This window comes from Colobus angolensis, unplaced genomic scaffold (assembly GCF_000951035.1).
Source record: "Colobus angolensis palliatus isolate OR3802 unplaced genomic scaffold, Cang.pa_1.0 Scaffold484, whole genome shotgun sequence".
Classification (NCBI taxonomy): Eukaryota; Metazoa; Chordata; class Mammalia; order Primates; family Cercopithecidae; genus Colobus; species Colobus angolensis.
In genome coordinates this window covers 219,171-235,617 of record NW_012118310.1, presented here as the reverse complement: position 1 = coordinate 235,617, position 16,447 = coordinate 219,171, and the positions used below count along the sequence as shown (strand labels likewise).

Here is a 16,447-nt window from a genome sequence, read left to right as displayed (position 1 = left end):
TTGAGAAAGAAGTCTCACTCTGTCACCTGGCTGGAGTGCAATGGTGCAGTCTCAGCTCACTGCAACCTCCACTTCCTGGGTTCAAGTGATTCTTCTGCCTCAGCCTCCCGGGTAGCTGGGATTACAGGCACCTGCCACCACGCCCAGCTAATTTTTGTATTTTTAGTAGAGATGGGGTTTCACCATGTTGTTCAGGATGGTCTCGATCTCCTGACCTCATGATCCACCCGCCTCAGCCTCCCAAAGTGCTGGGATTACAGACGTGAGCCAACACGCCCGACCCTATATATATAACTTTTTTAAAAAAGAATTAAAGTATAGAAACAATACATTACCCAATAGAGAATTTCAAAAAAAAGGATAGAAATCATGAAACAGTCACTAGAGGGGTTCACCAGCAGAACCTGAGCTGAGAGAAGACAGAGGAGCAAACTTGAAGACAGGGCAACTGAAATAATCCACTCTGAGGGACAGAAAAAAAAAAAAAAAAAGAACAGAGAAGAAACAACAGAGCCTCAGAGACCTGTGAGATATCATCAAGTGTAACAATGTACCGACCAAGAAAAAGAAGAAAGCGGCCGGGCGCGGTGGCTCAAGCCTGTAATCCCAGCACTTTGGGAGGCCGAGACGGGCGGATCACGAGGTCAGGAGATCGAGACCATCCTGGCTAACACGGTAAAACCCCGTCTCTATTAAAAATACAAAAACTAGCCGGGCGAGGTGGCGGGCGCCTGTAGTCCCAGCTACTGCGGAGGCTGAGGCAGGAGAATGGCGTAAACCCGGGAGGCGGAGCTTGCAGTGAGCTGAGATCCGGCCACTGCACTCCAGCCTGGGCGACAGAGCGAGACTCCACCTCAAAAAAAAAAAAAGAAAAGAAAAAGAAGAAAGCCTCAAATTACTGAAATCAGGAATGACAGCAAGGGACCATCACAACCACATAGAAATAAAAAAGGGTCATATGGGGATACTAGGAACAAATATATGCTAATCAATTAGATAATCTATATCAAATGGGAAAAAAATTCCAAAAAAGACACAAACTATCAACATTGGCTCAAGAAGAAATAGATAATCACAACAGACCTATAACAAGTAAGATTGAATTAGCAATTAAGTAGCTCTGGACAAAGAAAAGCCTGGGCCCAGAAGGTTTCACTGAGCAGTCTATCAAACATTTAAAAAATGAACACCAATCCTTCACAAACTATTCCACACAACAGAAGAAAAAGGAACATGTTCCAACCATTTTTATGAGGCCAGTATTATCCTGATACCTGCACCTGTTGTTACACTGAACAAAGATACCACAAGAAAACTACAGATCAATATTGCTTATAACTACAAATGCAAAAATCCTTAACAAAATACCAGCAAAATGAATCCAGCAACATATTAAAAAATTCATTATATGTCATGACCAAGTGGAATATATCCCAGGAATGCAAGGTTGGCTCACCATTCAAAAACCAATACACTATATTACTAAAATAAAAGACAAAAAAAAGAAAAAAATACATGATCATCTGAATAGAAGCAAAAAAAACACTGACAAAATCTAACATCCCTACAAAAACTCTCAGTAAACCAGGAAGAAAAGGCAATTTCCTTATTCTGATAAAAACCTACAGCTGACATAGCACACTAAGTGAAGGAAGCCAGTCACAAAAGACCTCATATTGTATAATTCCACTGATATGAAATGTCCAGAGTTGGCAGATATATAGAGACAGAAGACAGATTAGTGGCTTTTGGTGGTTGGAGAGAACTAAGAGTGAATGCTAACGGGTATGGAGTTTCTTTTGGGGGTGATGAGATATTCTAAAATTAGGTAGTTACAATGGTTATACAACTCTGAATATACAAAAATCCACTTAGTTATATAATTTAAAAGGTCAAATTTATGGTATGTAAACTATCTCAATAAAGCTATTATATAAATAAGAATGTAGCCTTCAAAATTTCAGAAGCCCTTGCTACAAATAACCATTTACCCAAAACGGTTTACAGCTAGTTTTAAATGGATCTTCATACGGCTGACCCTTGAACAACATGGATTTGAACTGCATGGGTCCACTTATACAAAAATTTTTTTCTGCCTCTGCCATCCCTGAGACACCAAGGTCAACTCCTCCTCTTCCCGCTCCTCCTCAGCTATTCAACATGAAGACGTGGAGGATGAAGACCTTTATGATGTTTCCATTTCAAGAATAGTAAATAAATTTTCTCTCATGATTTTCTTAATAACATTCTTTTCTGTAACTTACTTTAATGTAAGAATACAGTATATACCAGGGGTCCCCAACCCCCAGGCCATGGACGGGTACCAATCCATGGCCTGTTAGTAACCGGGCTGCATAGCAGGACATGAGTGAAGGGGGCGGGGGTGCGGAGTGAATGAGCAAGTGAAGCTTCATCTGTATTTACAGCTGCTCCCCATCACTCATTTTACGCCTGAGCTCTGTCTCTTGTCAGATCAACAGTAGCATTAGATTCTCACAGGAGTATGAACCCTATTGTGATTGGTGCATTCAAGGGATCTAGGTTGTGTACTCCTTATGCAAATCTAATGCCTGATCATCTGTCACTGTCTCCCATCATCATCAGAGCGAACCATCTAGTTGCAAGAAAACAAACTCAGGGCTCCCACTGGTTCTACATTATGGTGAGTTGTATAGTTATTTCAATACATATTATAATGTAGCAATAATAAAAATTAAGAGTGCACAATAAATGTGATGTGCTTGAGTCATCCTGAAACCATACCCGCCCCACAACACAGTCTGTAGAAAAATCGTCTTCCCTGAAACTGATCCCTGGTGCCAGAAAGGTTGGGGACCGCTGTAGTAATATGTACATAACAAAATATGTGTTAATCAATTATTTATGTTATTGGTATGGCTTCTGGTCAAGAGTAGGTTACCAGTAGTTAAGGTTTGGGAGGACTGAAAGTGATGCGTGAATTTTCGACCTCATGAGAGGCTGGTGCCCCTAACCTCCACATTGCTCAAGGGTCAAGTGTATAAAGAACAATCTAGGGCCGGGCACAGTGGCTCATGCCTGTAATCCCAGCACTTTGGGAGGCTGAAGTGAGTGAATCACCAGAGGTCAGGAGTTCGAGACCAGCCCGGCCAACATGGTGAAACCCCATCTCTACTAAAAATACAAAAATTAGCCAGAAATGGTGGCACACACCTGTAATCCCAGCTACTCAGGAAGCTGAGATAGGAGAATCACTTGAACCCAGGAGGTGAAAGTTGCAGTGGGGTCAGGATCAGTGTCTGTCACTGCCTGGGTGACAGAGCAATGCTTCATCTCAAAAAATAAAAAATAAAAAAACATCTAAATCTTGTAGACTCTGCCTCAAAGATTCACTCCCATCACAAACCTACATGTACCCAACATTTACGGTGCACACTCAATGCTGCAAAACAGAGGACAAAAATCTCTAAGAAAAAGGACATTTTTTCTCTGCCTATACAAAGACAGGCAAGTTTCCTCTTTTATGAAAATGTACAAACAGAAGAACCTGGAGGCTGGATGACTAACCTGCAGGGCATGGAAGGCATGGGCACAGCCCATGGACACCCCCAACTCACACTAATAGGGCAGGGTAGCCACACTGCACCCGCAGCTCCCAGTAGGGCAGGACCACAACACTCACCTCGAGTTCTTCACTGTCTTTGGGCTTCTCTTCAGAGGTCTGTTTAACAAAGTCAGGGATAAGGATTTCCAGTGTAGCTCGCGCTATGAAAAAAAACAGCCCAAGGGTAAAGCTTGGGCACTGCCCTCTTCTCACCATCCTGCAGAGTGAACTGTGCACTGCTGCCTCCCATCCCCACAGCTCAGGGGCTGAGCGAGGGCCCTGAGGAGTGGCAGCACTTCAGAGACAGGGTCAGGACAGGACAGATGAAAAGCCCGTTCTAAGGAAAAGAGACGTGGGGCAGGCTGCCGGAAAGCCTCACAGGCCATACTGGGTATGTGCGCTCTCACCCTGGGGTCCTGGGAGCAGGCAGGGAGGAGCTCGGAGCTGTGTGTTACGGAACCACTTTGGTGGTACGCAAGAAAACAGCTTCGTGGGCCCTGGACCACACAGGGAGGCCTGAGAGCAGGCTGCTGCAGGCACCTAGACCAGGTGGCAACGACAGTGGCTGGCGTGGGTGGAGAGATGCAGCCAGGTCTGAGAGACGTTAGAGGGGGCTGCCGGAGGGCAGAGCACAGGCATGGCCACTGGGGTCAGAGGTGCCGTAGCCAAGGGCTGATGGCTCCATAGACCCCACAGAGCTATGAGTGCTGGCAAGACATGGAGCCAAGATGTCTATAGGGCAGCCAGAGTCTGGGCAGGGGAAGCGGGTTCCAGCACATGGGGAGGAAAGCGGGTGACCCCGCAGAGGGAAGAGCACACAGCCAAGCTCAAGGCATCTCCACCCCCACACAAGACCCTACTGCAAGTTATCTGTCAAAACCTCCACCACACCCACTTTGTTGAGCTGCAAAAGTCTCTCAGGCAGAATCTCTGTAAGATGGGCAGCAGGTCTTCTGGAAAACGCACGGCAATGACAGATACCTCAAGAACCGACCTGTGGGTGCCAGGGCCTGCTGTACACCCAACACCACCCTACAAGAGGCCAACTAACCCTGACGCTGAGGCAAATGGCTTTTCGTGAAAGAATGTCAACTACCACAAATGCAGGGCATGAACGCAAATGGCAAGGGCATGGTACAAAAGGGCAGTGGGTCTTCACCAGGACACACGGCCTTCCCAGAGCTGTGCTGTGCCAGGTCTTCCGTGTGGCTAGGCACAAACATGGAGTGGGAGGACTCAGGAAATAGTGCTGTTAAGAGCCAGCACCACTGGGGGAGGATGCCGACAGCACGCTGGCCCGCTTCTCCTCCCTCCTGGCATACCCACATGCTGCTCAGTTTAAAAACAAACAAGCACTACAGCATGTGCCCAGCACAGCCCAGTTGGCTCTAGGCACACCCCTGAATATGTGCAGGGCCAGGACTAGGGAGGGACATACTGGCCCAGCTGTCACTCAGTAAAGACACCTTCTACTTTTTTCTTTTTTTTTTTTTTTTTTGAGACGGAGTCTCGCTCTGTCGCCCAGGCTGGAGTGCTGTGGCCGGATCTCAGCTCACTGCAAGCTCCGCCTCCCGAGTTCACGCCATTCTCCTGCCTCAGCCTCCGGAGTAGCTGGGACTACAGGCGCCCGCCACCTCGCCCGGCTAGATTTTTGTATTTTTTAGTAGAGACGGGGTCTCACCATGTTAGCCAGGATGGTCTCGATCTTCTGACCTCGTGATCCGCCCATCTCGGCCTCCCAAAGTGCTGGGATTACAGGCTTGAGCCACCGCGCCCGGCCTTTTTTTTTTTTTTTTCTTTTTTTTTTTTTTTTTTTGAGACGGAGTCTCGCTCTGTCGCCCAGGCTGGAGTGCTGTGGCCGGATCTCAGCTCACTGCAAGCTCCGCCTCCCGAGTTCACGCCATTCTCCTGCCTCAGCCTCCGGAGTAGCTGGGACTACAGGCGCCCGCCACCTCGCCCGGCTAGTTTTTTTACATTTTTTAGTAGAGACAGGGTTTCACCATGTTAGCCAGGATGGTCTCGATCTCCTGACCTCGTGATCCGCCCGCCTCAGCCTCCCAAAGTGCTGGGATTACAGGTGTGAGCCACCGCATCCGGCTGAGGCCTTCTACTTTTAAATCTCACATTTTACTCTATTTGAGTCTTTTCCAATGAGCATGTAATTTTAAAAATCAAAGCAGATGATTACATAAATAAAATAAACATGCCCCACCCACACCCCCCACTTGTCACCACTGCTCAGCCCCTCCCTAACCAAGCAGCAAGGCAGACACGGCAGGCAGCACGTATCTTTGACACCCAAGCAAACACATTACCAGCTTTATTCTTCGCAAGTTTTTTGCTGCTTGCAGTTCCAGATCCGTAAGTCACACCATCAATGGTCACCGAGGCACCAAAAGGCTCACTTGGGTTCTCTTAAAATTAAAATTACTTGTTTTAAAACATACTAGTCAAGACATTAAAAGTGTGTAGACAGTCTGCCCACAGCGACAGACAAGGCACAGTCAGGGGCTGTCCCTGAACAGAGTCAGCCTGTGTTTAACCGCAGAGACCTGGACTCCCTAGGACTGGAGATGGGCAGCGGACAGGCAGCAGCAAAGGGCACAGCTGGGAAAGTGGAGGGAAATGGGGCACGTGGGAGATGGTGAGCCAGAGGGGTGGCAGAAAGCTGAGGGGCAGAGCCTCCTATGACAGGGACTGAGGTCTATGAAAGACGGACACAGGACTGTTGGAATGGGAAAGCACAAGATGTGGCTGGCCAAAGAAACACCACCCCAAAGGATGAGTGACCCCCAGGCTCCGGCTTCCAAGGGGAAGACAGACTGGTCTTCACAAAGGTGTGTGATGAGGGCGCCCAAGGAAAACAGAGCTGGTGGGAAATGCATGCCCAAGGACCCTTCAGACACCCAGGGGCACCAGGAGACCAGGGAAAGGACCCAGTGCACAGTGGGGAGGACTTGCTTGCAATAAGGCTGTCTATGACAACACAGGATCAGAAACCAGCAAAGCAGATGGGGCAGGACAAAAGGAAGGTGGGGAGAGGGGACAGACTGGAAGGGGAAAGCAGAGCCACCCACTCGGACGGAGCGCAGCTCCAGGAAACCAGCCACCCATCTGCAGCACGTTGCTCTCTACCTTCCCTTCCCTCCCATCCCAGTAGAGGAGGGCTAGTGGTCAGCGCCTGCCTCCCCAGCCCTGACTGAAGTGACACCTTGTGATTCTTTAGGATTGACATGGGGAAGGTTAGACTTACCACATTCAAAGAAATTATAGACAGGGCGGACCTTGAGGACACGCTGCATATACTCGTGCAGGATGCAGACCTCGGATTTCCCGTTGGGGTTAATGACAAATTCTGTGACAAAAAGGATCATCTCAGCAAGTGTGAAGCAATGCCACAAGCTAGCACACAGCTTCCTGTTACCATGTCGGTAACTAGGGGCTCGCCACCATGAATGTGGCAGACCCCTGCATTCATGGGATAAACATAAGCTTTGAACGAAATGCAACTCATAAAACATGCCCTCAACACATCACATTAGAAATAAAAACAGAATCAGTCTGCTGATGTTAAAATGCAGAGGCTTATACCTTTCTTTGTAGGTGCATCTTGCACTGATAAAGTAATGAGCTTCTGATTGGCCGGCAAAATGGGCCTCTCGGACTCCGCCTGCTTCCGCTTCATTTCCCGATTGAATTGCCGCCGCTCAGCCCAAGTCCTGAATTTCTTCACAGTAACTTGCTCAAAATCAAAACGCTTCTCCAGGTAGCTTCGAAATTCCTCGAGATCTGTCCCAGATTTACCAGAGAACCAAATTACTTAACTTCCAACATAGGAGTCAGGTTCTCACAGCCCAGTGCGTGGGGCAGGCCCAGGTCATGTTACACTATTTCCCTTCCCCGTCCCTTTCAAAGCGGAGGGAAGCAAAGAATGAAGCCCTCCCTACAGCAGCTCAGATTATTCTGGCAGGTCCCTTCTGGATGAATTTCTGAGACGTTCTTTTACTACATTTGGGGCAAGAAGAATATAAAAATAAAAAGGAAAAAAGAAAGCTTAAAAAAGTCAGATGGCCTTCGGGACTTCCTCCCTGCATCAAAACAGGTGCCCGAATGCCAGCAGCACCTGGGCTCCATGCGCCCGCCACCTCTGACCACCTCTTTTCCTTCTGGCCATCCTGGCCACCTCTGTAGTCAGCAACACACCCAGGCAGCTCCCTGCACAGGGTCTTGCATTTGTCACATTTCCTCCCGGGCCACTTCCCCATCCTCGGCAAGAGCCCCCATCACAGGCTCTTCTGGGGCACCCCACACTCCACGGAGTTATGAGACAGGCTGGGTAGTGATGTACAGACAAACAGAAACCTAGAAAATGCAAAGTGCTCTTTGAAAGTAATCCAGCAGGTGAGTTCACAGAGACCTGCCGCACCTGAAGAGAGAACTAAGACTTAAATGGTGGGACTAGGCTAAAAGACATGGAAGAGAGAATGGGAAACACCAGTATACATCCATCAAGCAATTGCAGGATTGAAGAGGGAACTGTCCACAAAATGGTGACAGTTTCCCAACACTGAGTCATGGATTAAAGAGGCTGACTGAGCTCATCAAGATAAATCAAAACAATGCCACATGAGCACATCCTACTGAAAAAGCAAGACTTAGGGAAAGATCATACAATCAGAGAGAAAAGGGCCCACTGCCAGTGCCAGCAGCCATCTCCCCAGCATGCAGGCCCTGCAGAGCCCAGGGACAGGAGCCTAGGGTGCTGCACCCAGGCAGCTTCTTGTAAGGACAGAAAGACAAGCCTTTCAGCCACATCAACAGTGGAGGTGCGCAGCCCCTTGCTGACAATTACAACTAGGAACAATGATGGCCTTCATTAGAAAAACAAAGCTCATGGGTCCCAGGAGGCAAGAAGGGAAGAATCCTTCAAAAACTCACCAACGGATTCGTCTTTGCACACCTCGACTTTGGCCTTCACCTGCCCCAGGGCCCCAGGGGCTGCCTCAGCCCCTAGTGGGTCTTTCTCATCTGGGGGCCCCGGGTCAGCACCCATAGAGTCAGGCTCATCCAGGGGAAACTCCAGCTCTGCAGATCGGCTCAGAGGCTTGACAGGGGACACATCCCCACTAGGGGTGAGGTCACTGCTTTGCTCCCGTTCCTCGTTGTCCTTCATTTTCTTATAATGCAGACAAGGGATGCTACTCAGAGGAGGGTCGTGTTTCTGTGGATAGTGAAATTGCAACATGGATTACAAGGACAACCCGAGAGTTTGAAACTCTGATGCCTTTCACCGGCCTCTGCTTGGCTGCGGTGCCGTGTGTGGGGATGTGCACGTTTTGGTCTGAGAACTTACAAGCCTAAAGTCACGACTGATGCCTCCCCTACCCGTATGCTTCCCGTTCCCAAGAAGTATGGCCTGGACCAGGTGACCACCCGAGACTCTCTGTGTAGGTACACTGGGACTCCAGAGTTATGGAATGTCATGATCCACCCGTCGGGCAGTGGTTCTGTAGGTGGGCGGCCACGACCTGCACAGGAAGACAAGAACATCCTATAATCACTGTAAAAACATTTGGAATTGTTGTCACAGCACCTCCCGCACAAGAAATTCTTGGGTACTATGCATGTGTTTATCTGGGTCTTCACAAAGAATCGAAGTTCCTCTCTCCTTGCTCACTGCTATGCTTCTAGGCCTAGGACAGATAGCATGTGGCCTGAGGTGGGAATTTACACGTGTCAAAGCAGCACATGAAGGAGCACAGAACAGGTCCGTGCAAGATACAAGTCCCAGCCTCAGCTCCTGCCTCCACATCTGGTAAGCACTGTAGACACTGGACTCCTCTCCTGCCTGCCTGGCTGTGGCCAGAGGCGCCCTGGGGCTGGGTGAGCTTTGCTAATAAACTGCATGGCTGTCAGCCACTGCTCCCAGGGACCAGGTGACAAGTCTTCATTGTAACTGAGCTGCACTCTCAGCAGCATACAAAACACTGCTTCAAATGATTCCGTTTCTAAGTCAGTTTAATGCACTACTCCCAACCCTTTCTTTGCTTTATAGGCAGTTGTGAGGAAGAGGTTTACGATTTATCAACTTGACACCTGCCACCAGGCCTGACTGCTGGGAAGAGCATAAAGCAAAGATGTAACTAAAACTTAACTTTCTCACAGGCATTGGGAACAAATTAAAAACTTAGAAAGACCAGCCTAGGCAACACAGCAAGACCCCGACTCTACAAAAACCTTTTAAAAATTATCCAGACATGGCCGCACACACCTATAGTCCCAGCTACTTGGGAGGCTGAGGAGGGAGGATCACTTGAGCCTGGGAGGCTGAGGCTGCAGTGAGCTATGATCATGCCACTGCACTCCAACCTGGGTAACAGCAAGACCCCACCTCAAACAAAAACAATTAGAAAACAGAAGAAAGCAAATTAAATCTTAAAAAATATACATAAAGGGGCCGGGCGCGGTGGCTCAAGCCTGTAATCCCAGCACTTTGGGAGGCCGAGACGGGCGGATCACGAGGTCAGGAGTTCGAGACCATCCTGGCTAACACTGTGAAACACCGTCTCTACTAAAAAATACAAAAAACTAGCTGGGCGAGGTGGCGGGCGCCTGTAGTCCCAGCTACTCCGGAGGCTGAGGCGGCAGGAGAATGGCGTAAACCCGGGAGGCGGAGCTTGCAGTGAGCTGAGATCCGGCCACTGCACTCTAGCCCGGGCGACAGAGCAAGACTCCGTCTCAAAAAAATATATATATATATACATAAAGGGAAAAAGGGCCAGTGACTCTCAGGGCCAGGTCCCCACCAAGTGGCCCTGACCCTGGACCTGACACCTGCACCCAGGTCACCATCAGGTGATGATCCAGGAAGGGAGTGTTAAAGGTCGGGGTGCACGCACACTGCGGGGGTGCTCTCCCCACAGAGTCAGGTCCAGATGGAGCTGCCTCCTGCCAGCTTTGGACTAAGTCAGGAAAAGAAGCAAAGTGAATAAGGAGCCAGGCAAGAGACGGGCCATGGGTCCGCTGGGGCTGCTCCTCTGTAACTGTGATTGGACACAAAGTTGGCCCAGCCACCTGAGGGAGAGATCACATGCAGCTGTCCATCTGTGAGCGTCCAGGCATCCAGGCCAGAATGGCTGCTGACCTGTGAGCTGTGCAGGACGAACGTGGGTTTACCTTCTGAATCAGCCTGCTGAAACCGCAGCACCAAACCAGCCTCCTAGAGGCCCCGAGGTCAAGCCTCCTGTCCCCAGCCCCAGAAGCTAAAGCCCCAGGTATACCCTGCCTGCAACCTTCTAGCCCAAAAGCCCTCCTGCTTAACTGCTACCAACACGACATAGGCAGCAACATGTGGCACCTGGCATGGCTGACTTGTCCCCTCAATGGCCCAAGGAGAATGGCCATGTGCCACCCACCCCTTGCTTTGCTCCCAGTCGCACCCTGCCACCTTCTGCACCTCAGTCTTCAGCCTGGGGTCTCACTTGTGAGCATGAGTCCCCGTGCGTCTCTTCAGTCCCTCTACCAAGTCCCACATCTCCACCAGGACCCTCACAGGTGCCTCCAAGCCACCAACTCCAACTCCCCCAACACCTGCACTACATTGACGACAGAGCCTCACAGCGCAACTCTGGGTGCCTCCCAAGTGCTCTCCCCACTGCCCTCAACTCAAAGTTGAGGAAGTGACACATCTACCAGGGCACTTCCACCCTGCCCACCTGAAGTGCACGCACCATGTGTGGCCCAGAAGCCATGTTGTTAAACAAAAATCAGGTAACACCACTTGCTTCTGGTGGCTTCCTGTGACACTTGGTACAGAACCAGAACCTGGACCACAACTATCACCTGCCATCTCACTGTGCACCCACCTCTGCCCTTGGCCTCCACACCCTCCAGCTGATGGTCATGCTGGCTCCTGGCATGCACCAACATCTCCTCCTGACCCCCTCAGAAGTCCCCTCCCATTCCTCTGCACAGTGCCTGCTGCTCTGTGGTTTCCACAGCACACACCAGGATCTGAATCTGGGTCATGCACCAGGACGTCCCTGCAACCTTACATCCTGTGTTTCCCTCCTCAGACATGACTGTCCTGTCCTCAAACATGCCTCCACCCAGCCCACTACCTGGTACCAGAGCTCTCTCAAAGCATTTCTGCTAAGGAAGTAACCACCCTTCCACTGCCCTGGAATACCCACCACTTCTGACCCACCCACATACTTTTGAGCACTGTTTTAATCTTGGTCATCATCGGCTGTACACTCGTCTCTCCATCGGATGGATGGTCGCTGTCTCCGCCATATTTTTCCTCTGTTCGCCTCTTTTTGGGGGCACAAAGGCCTTCCTCCAGCAGAGCATCCACATCGTTGTCAAAGTCATCCTGCAAAACACGCTGTTCAGACACCAGAGCCCCTGGCGCTCATGCTCCTGCACCAGGAGAGCACAACAGCATTCCTGAGAACAGACACAGAAAGAAGGTGCTCTCACGGGGCCTAGATGTGCCCTTAGGGTGCATGATCATCTGAAAAACAAACGGGATGAAGCTACCAGCTGACACCAACACGCCCCTGGTCCAGGGGCACACACTGCCAAGGAGCGTCTCAGCAGCACCTGTTGCCTCAGGTGCTGGATCAGGGGTGCAAGGCCTATCCATGGGCCAAACTTTTCATTAGGAAACTTTAATTGTGGACTCCTTACATCTTTCTCTTCTCCACATTAACATTATTCCACCTCAGAGACAATTTTGGTTTTGTTTCTTTTTTAATTTCCCTGCTTTCAAAAGATGCTGCAATTCCCAAATCTCTCTTTGGGTTTTGCTAAGAGCCCTCTAAAGGAGGGGCTGCCAACATACCTCGTAGGGGAAATTCAAGGCCTCTTCATCCACTCTGTCTCTCTGAACGATTGCTTTAGCCGTGAACCCGCCTGCTCCTTCTTCATCTAGCTCCAAATTGTCAGTAAAATCTTCTAACTCATCGAGCACTGCATACTCCACTCTCTTTTCCTGATCCAGCTCATTCTCCTCATCCTTCTTATCAGCACTCTCACCCCCTATGCCTACCCCATCACCAACACTCCCGCCAAAGGGACAAGCATGCACGTCCCCAATGACAGGGCTAAGGAGCAGACCGCACTCCGCCCGCACGTCGCGCTCTGCTCCTGTGTACAGCACCTTCCTGTCCTTACTCCTGCAGCTCTCGGTAAAGCTCACGCTAATCTTTACATCCTTAAGCAACTTAAGGTCAGGGGAGAACTTCCGGACCGCAGGTGCGTGCCGGGCGGTGCGCGGGCTGTGGCCACTACAGTTCGGGTCTATGAGGAGGCGGCCCTTAGAGAAGGATCCTTTGGAGAGAAGAGAAGCTCCGTAGAAGTTGAAGGGGTCCTCGGCAGGGAGTTCGGACTGTCCATCACCACCAGAGCCAACGTCCATTACCTCTGCACCACTGGACGTTTGCAGGGGAGGTGGTGGAGACTGCTCACGGGGCAGCGCTTGGAAGGGGCGAGCTCGGCTCTCCATCACCGCTTCTCCTGCGGGCCCACACGGGAGCGGAGAGGGGCTCTCATCTGTCTCCATATTAAAAGTGCTTAAGACTAGTTTACAAGACCAGAGTTTTACAAGCCCTCACATAAATCTACACAGCTAACATGCACAAGTCCGCTGAGACCCAGGCGCGTCCTGCCGCGCTGTGCGCTGGCGGCTTAGTCAAGCTGGCCACATTGCTCTTTTCATTAATGTAGACAGCTTTTAGAACCACTGCCTCAATTATTGGAAATCACAATGCACTCAGCTTAAGTGACTGGCGACTAAACGAGTCTGTCTTCATGCCGGAGTGGCACCTTTCTTCTTCTACCTGCAAAGAAATTTAAAAATATCATCACAAAATGACAGAAACCTTCCACTTCCCTGGTACCAAGTTAAAAGTCAAGCATTGTTAACAGCACAGTAAAGGGCTTCAAGTAATATTCCCTAAGAGGACCTTTTAGGCATCAGAACAAATTAACCTTACTTTTTTTCTTCAGAACCTGAATTATAACAAGTCCAAAGTTAAATATTTTGTTAACTGCCCACTTTAATTCCTACTTCAGAAACACAAAAACTATATAATCATAAGGCTCAAAAAATATTTTAAAAATTTACACTAAACTCCACCACAGCATTCTTCTAACTCAGATAAGCAAGCATGCGGTGGGAGGCACCCTTTCTGGAACACACAGAAGCCACGTGGCCTCCCTCAGGCCACTAGAGCACAGCAATCCACTCACCTGCAAGGGCTGGGTCAGTCAAAGGGCGAGCGCGAAACCCTCAGCTCAACTCTGCGGCACTAGGGGCCTCAGAGGCATGGCCAGGCGCTCTGCTACTCAGGGACCCCAGGGCTCTCCTGGGCCCACAGGGTAGCACGTGGACGGGGACAGTGATGCAGCGTGCTGAGGTCACCAGAGGTGGCAGCATAGTTCTGTTCCCGATGGAGGAGAGGGGTGGGTGGCTGTGGGGAAGGGACCTGCCAGGATTTGGGGTGGGGAGCCACAAGAGACAGCTGGAGCCGAGGCACAGAGAGGCCTGGGTGCCATCTGCAGCCTGTTCCGCCCTGGGGACAATAAGGAGCCACTGAAGGTGAAGCAACTCTCATGCCACAAGTAGGCTCCTACTTGAGAGGGGAGACCCACAGCTGTGCCCAGGCAGAAGCAACTGCACCCGAGGCACGGGGACAGTCCTCCAGGCCAGAGGACAAAGGTGTGAAAGAGGCCCAGGCAATGGGCCAAGAACAGTGTCACAGAACTGACCGCACTTGTTGACCCAGTGGAAGTGGACAGCAGAGAAAAGAAGGAACTAAAGACAAGGAAGGACAACCAAATTCCAGCATGCAGGCAGGGGCCTAGCGAGAAGAACGGAGGGGACCTCCAGGCAGGCTCTGAAGGTGCTGAGGCCACAACTCTGGAGCCTTGACTGGCCCAGATACGGAAGGCCACGATGCACTGAGGAGGTAGTCGCCAAACCCACAGGAGGAAGGCCACCTCGAGATGAGGGTTAAGGACGAAACTCTAGGAAGCCTTACTACAGAGGAAGCATGAAGAAAGGGACAACATGAAACAGGGAAGATGGGTCTGAGGGGGCAGGCGGAAAATCCTGCATCAGAGCAGGAGGAGCACATGCAGACACGCGCACATGCACACTCCCAGAACGTGCACAGGAACACGCATGCATGCACATGCATGCACACCAGTAAAGATGCACACATGCAAACTGCACTGCATGACATAACATCCTCCCAAGATTCCCGGAAAGAACAGGAGATGCAGACATCACGCATTTAACAAGGGATAGGGTATGGTGGCTGTACTTCGAAGGGGACACGACATGAAAACCAGAGACTAGTTTAGGTTTACTCAACACACTGAACAACTATCCACTTGCAATCTACTCTAAGGAACGCACTACATGGACAAGAGACAAGGTCACAGGGCCTGGACACACTGGCAGGGCAATGACCACTGTGCTGTCACCCCATTTCCTGGATTCTAGGATGTCCTAACATTTCTGAATCCAAGGGGAATTTCACACAGTAGATCCCGAAAGATGTGTCCATCAAAGGTGCTAAGGATCCAGGAAACACAGTACATAGCTAATAACTGACTATAAAGTGCCGAAGACGCTCAGGAGGCTGTGGGCGGCAACCAGGCAGGCACGAGGAACACTAAGTGGGGTGAGGTCAGTCTCCTGGCAACCAAGAAAGACCATTTCAGAGAACAGACCAAGGGGTCAATGCGCCCAGTGCCACAGATTACCAGTGCCAGACACCTCAGAACCTGGCAGTCCCACAGAGACCTTGGTGAGTCAATCCGTGATTCTGGGACACAAAAGCTACTTGAAGAAGCTACAAGGAGCAGGGGATTAGAGACCAACAGTGTGGCGGAATGGGGAAGCCTGCTACCACAGAAGGCAAAGAAGCAGCCAGAGTAGACATTCCAAGCAAAGGTGCTAATAGGGGCTGAGCAGCGGCCCTGAAGAAATGCACAGCAGGGAAGTCTGGTGCCGTGCAAGTGAGTGAGCTCCTTGGGAAAGCAGGAAACCTGCCCGGTCCCAGAGCTCAGTGGTGGGCAGTCCTGGTCAAATTTCCTTCCTCCCCTCTACAAGCTTTCTCCATTCATCGCGCACACACACCATCCTAGATGCTGCAGACACAAGGTGGACAAAACCCTGCTCTACAGAGCTCACATTTTAGCGGGGGTGATGGACCGCTAACAACTAAGAAGAGTATGTACACTGTCACATGCCAAGAAGTATTCAAGCAAAAACAAAACAAGGAAAGCACCTGAAGAAGGGGAGGCAGTTTTAGGAAGGGGGATCCAAGAAGGCCTCATGGCCTGCGTCCACGTGAAGGCAGAGGAGAAAGCCAGGTGGGTAATAGGGCTGGGAGGAGGGGAAGTTCCACGTGACACTAAGAGAAAAAGCAGAGGGCTGGGGTCAGGAATGTGGTGTGGCCAGCTGGGGCAGTGTGCTGAGGGGATGTGACAGTGGGCCAGGTCCATGAGGGCAGATGGATCAGGGCTGGTCCTCCGAGGCTGCTACCAGGACTTTGGCTTTTAGTGAGAGAGATGGGCCACCGGATAGGAAGGCCCAAGCAGTGGCATCAGCTGATTCCAGGATAGCGGTGGCAACCAACCCTCAGCCAGGCCCTGTTCTAAGCACTTTTAAGCATTTTAACTCACCCAGTTCTCACATAGCACTATGAAAGAAAGGTTCACTCATGTGCTCAAGGTCGCACAGCTAAGAAGTGATGGAACTGCTTTACGAACATGCAAGCTGGCTTGCATCTACATCACCTCTGTTTTATACCATCTTATGGTTTAAAAGAATCACTCTGGGCCGGGCAC

At 50.4% G+C, this 16,447-nt stretch overlaps 1 protein-coding gene across 1 annotated transcript in view; it reads right to left on the bottom strand.

Moving 5' to 3' along the window:
• Positions 1 to 16,447, bottom strand: part of DGCR8 (DGCR8 microprocessor complex subunit) — a 47,711-nt gene that overhangs the window by 13,518 nt on the left and 17,746 nt on the right. Inside the window, exons 2-8 of the mRNA XM_011959165.1 lie at positions 12,429 to 13,425; positions 11,798 to 11,957; positions 8,969 to 9,111; positions 8,522 to 8,804; positions 7,175 to 7,372; positions 6,837 to 6,938; positions 3,662 to 3,744 (exon numbers count right to left, since the gene is read on the bottom strand). Of these exons, the coding sequence (XP_011814555.1) occupies positions 3,662 to 3,744; positions 6,837 to 6,938; positions 7,175 to 7,372; positions 8,522 to 8,804; positions 8,969 to 9,111; positions 11,798 to 11,957; positions 12,429 to 13,148 (1,689 nt within the window). The 5' untranslated portion in view covers positions 13,149 to 13,425. The remainder of the gene's footprint in view (positions 1 to 3,661; positions 3,745 to 6,836; positions 6,939 to 7,174; positions 7,373 to 8,521; positions 8,805 to 8,968; positions 9,112 to 11,797; positions 11,958 to 12,428; positions 13,426 to 16,447) is intronic.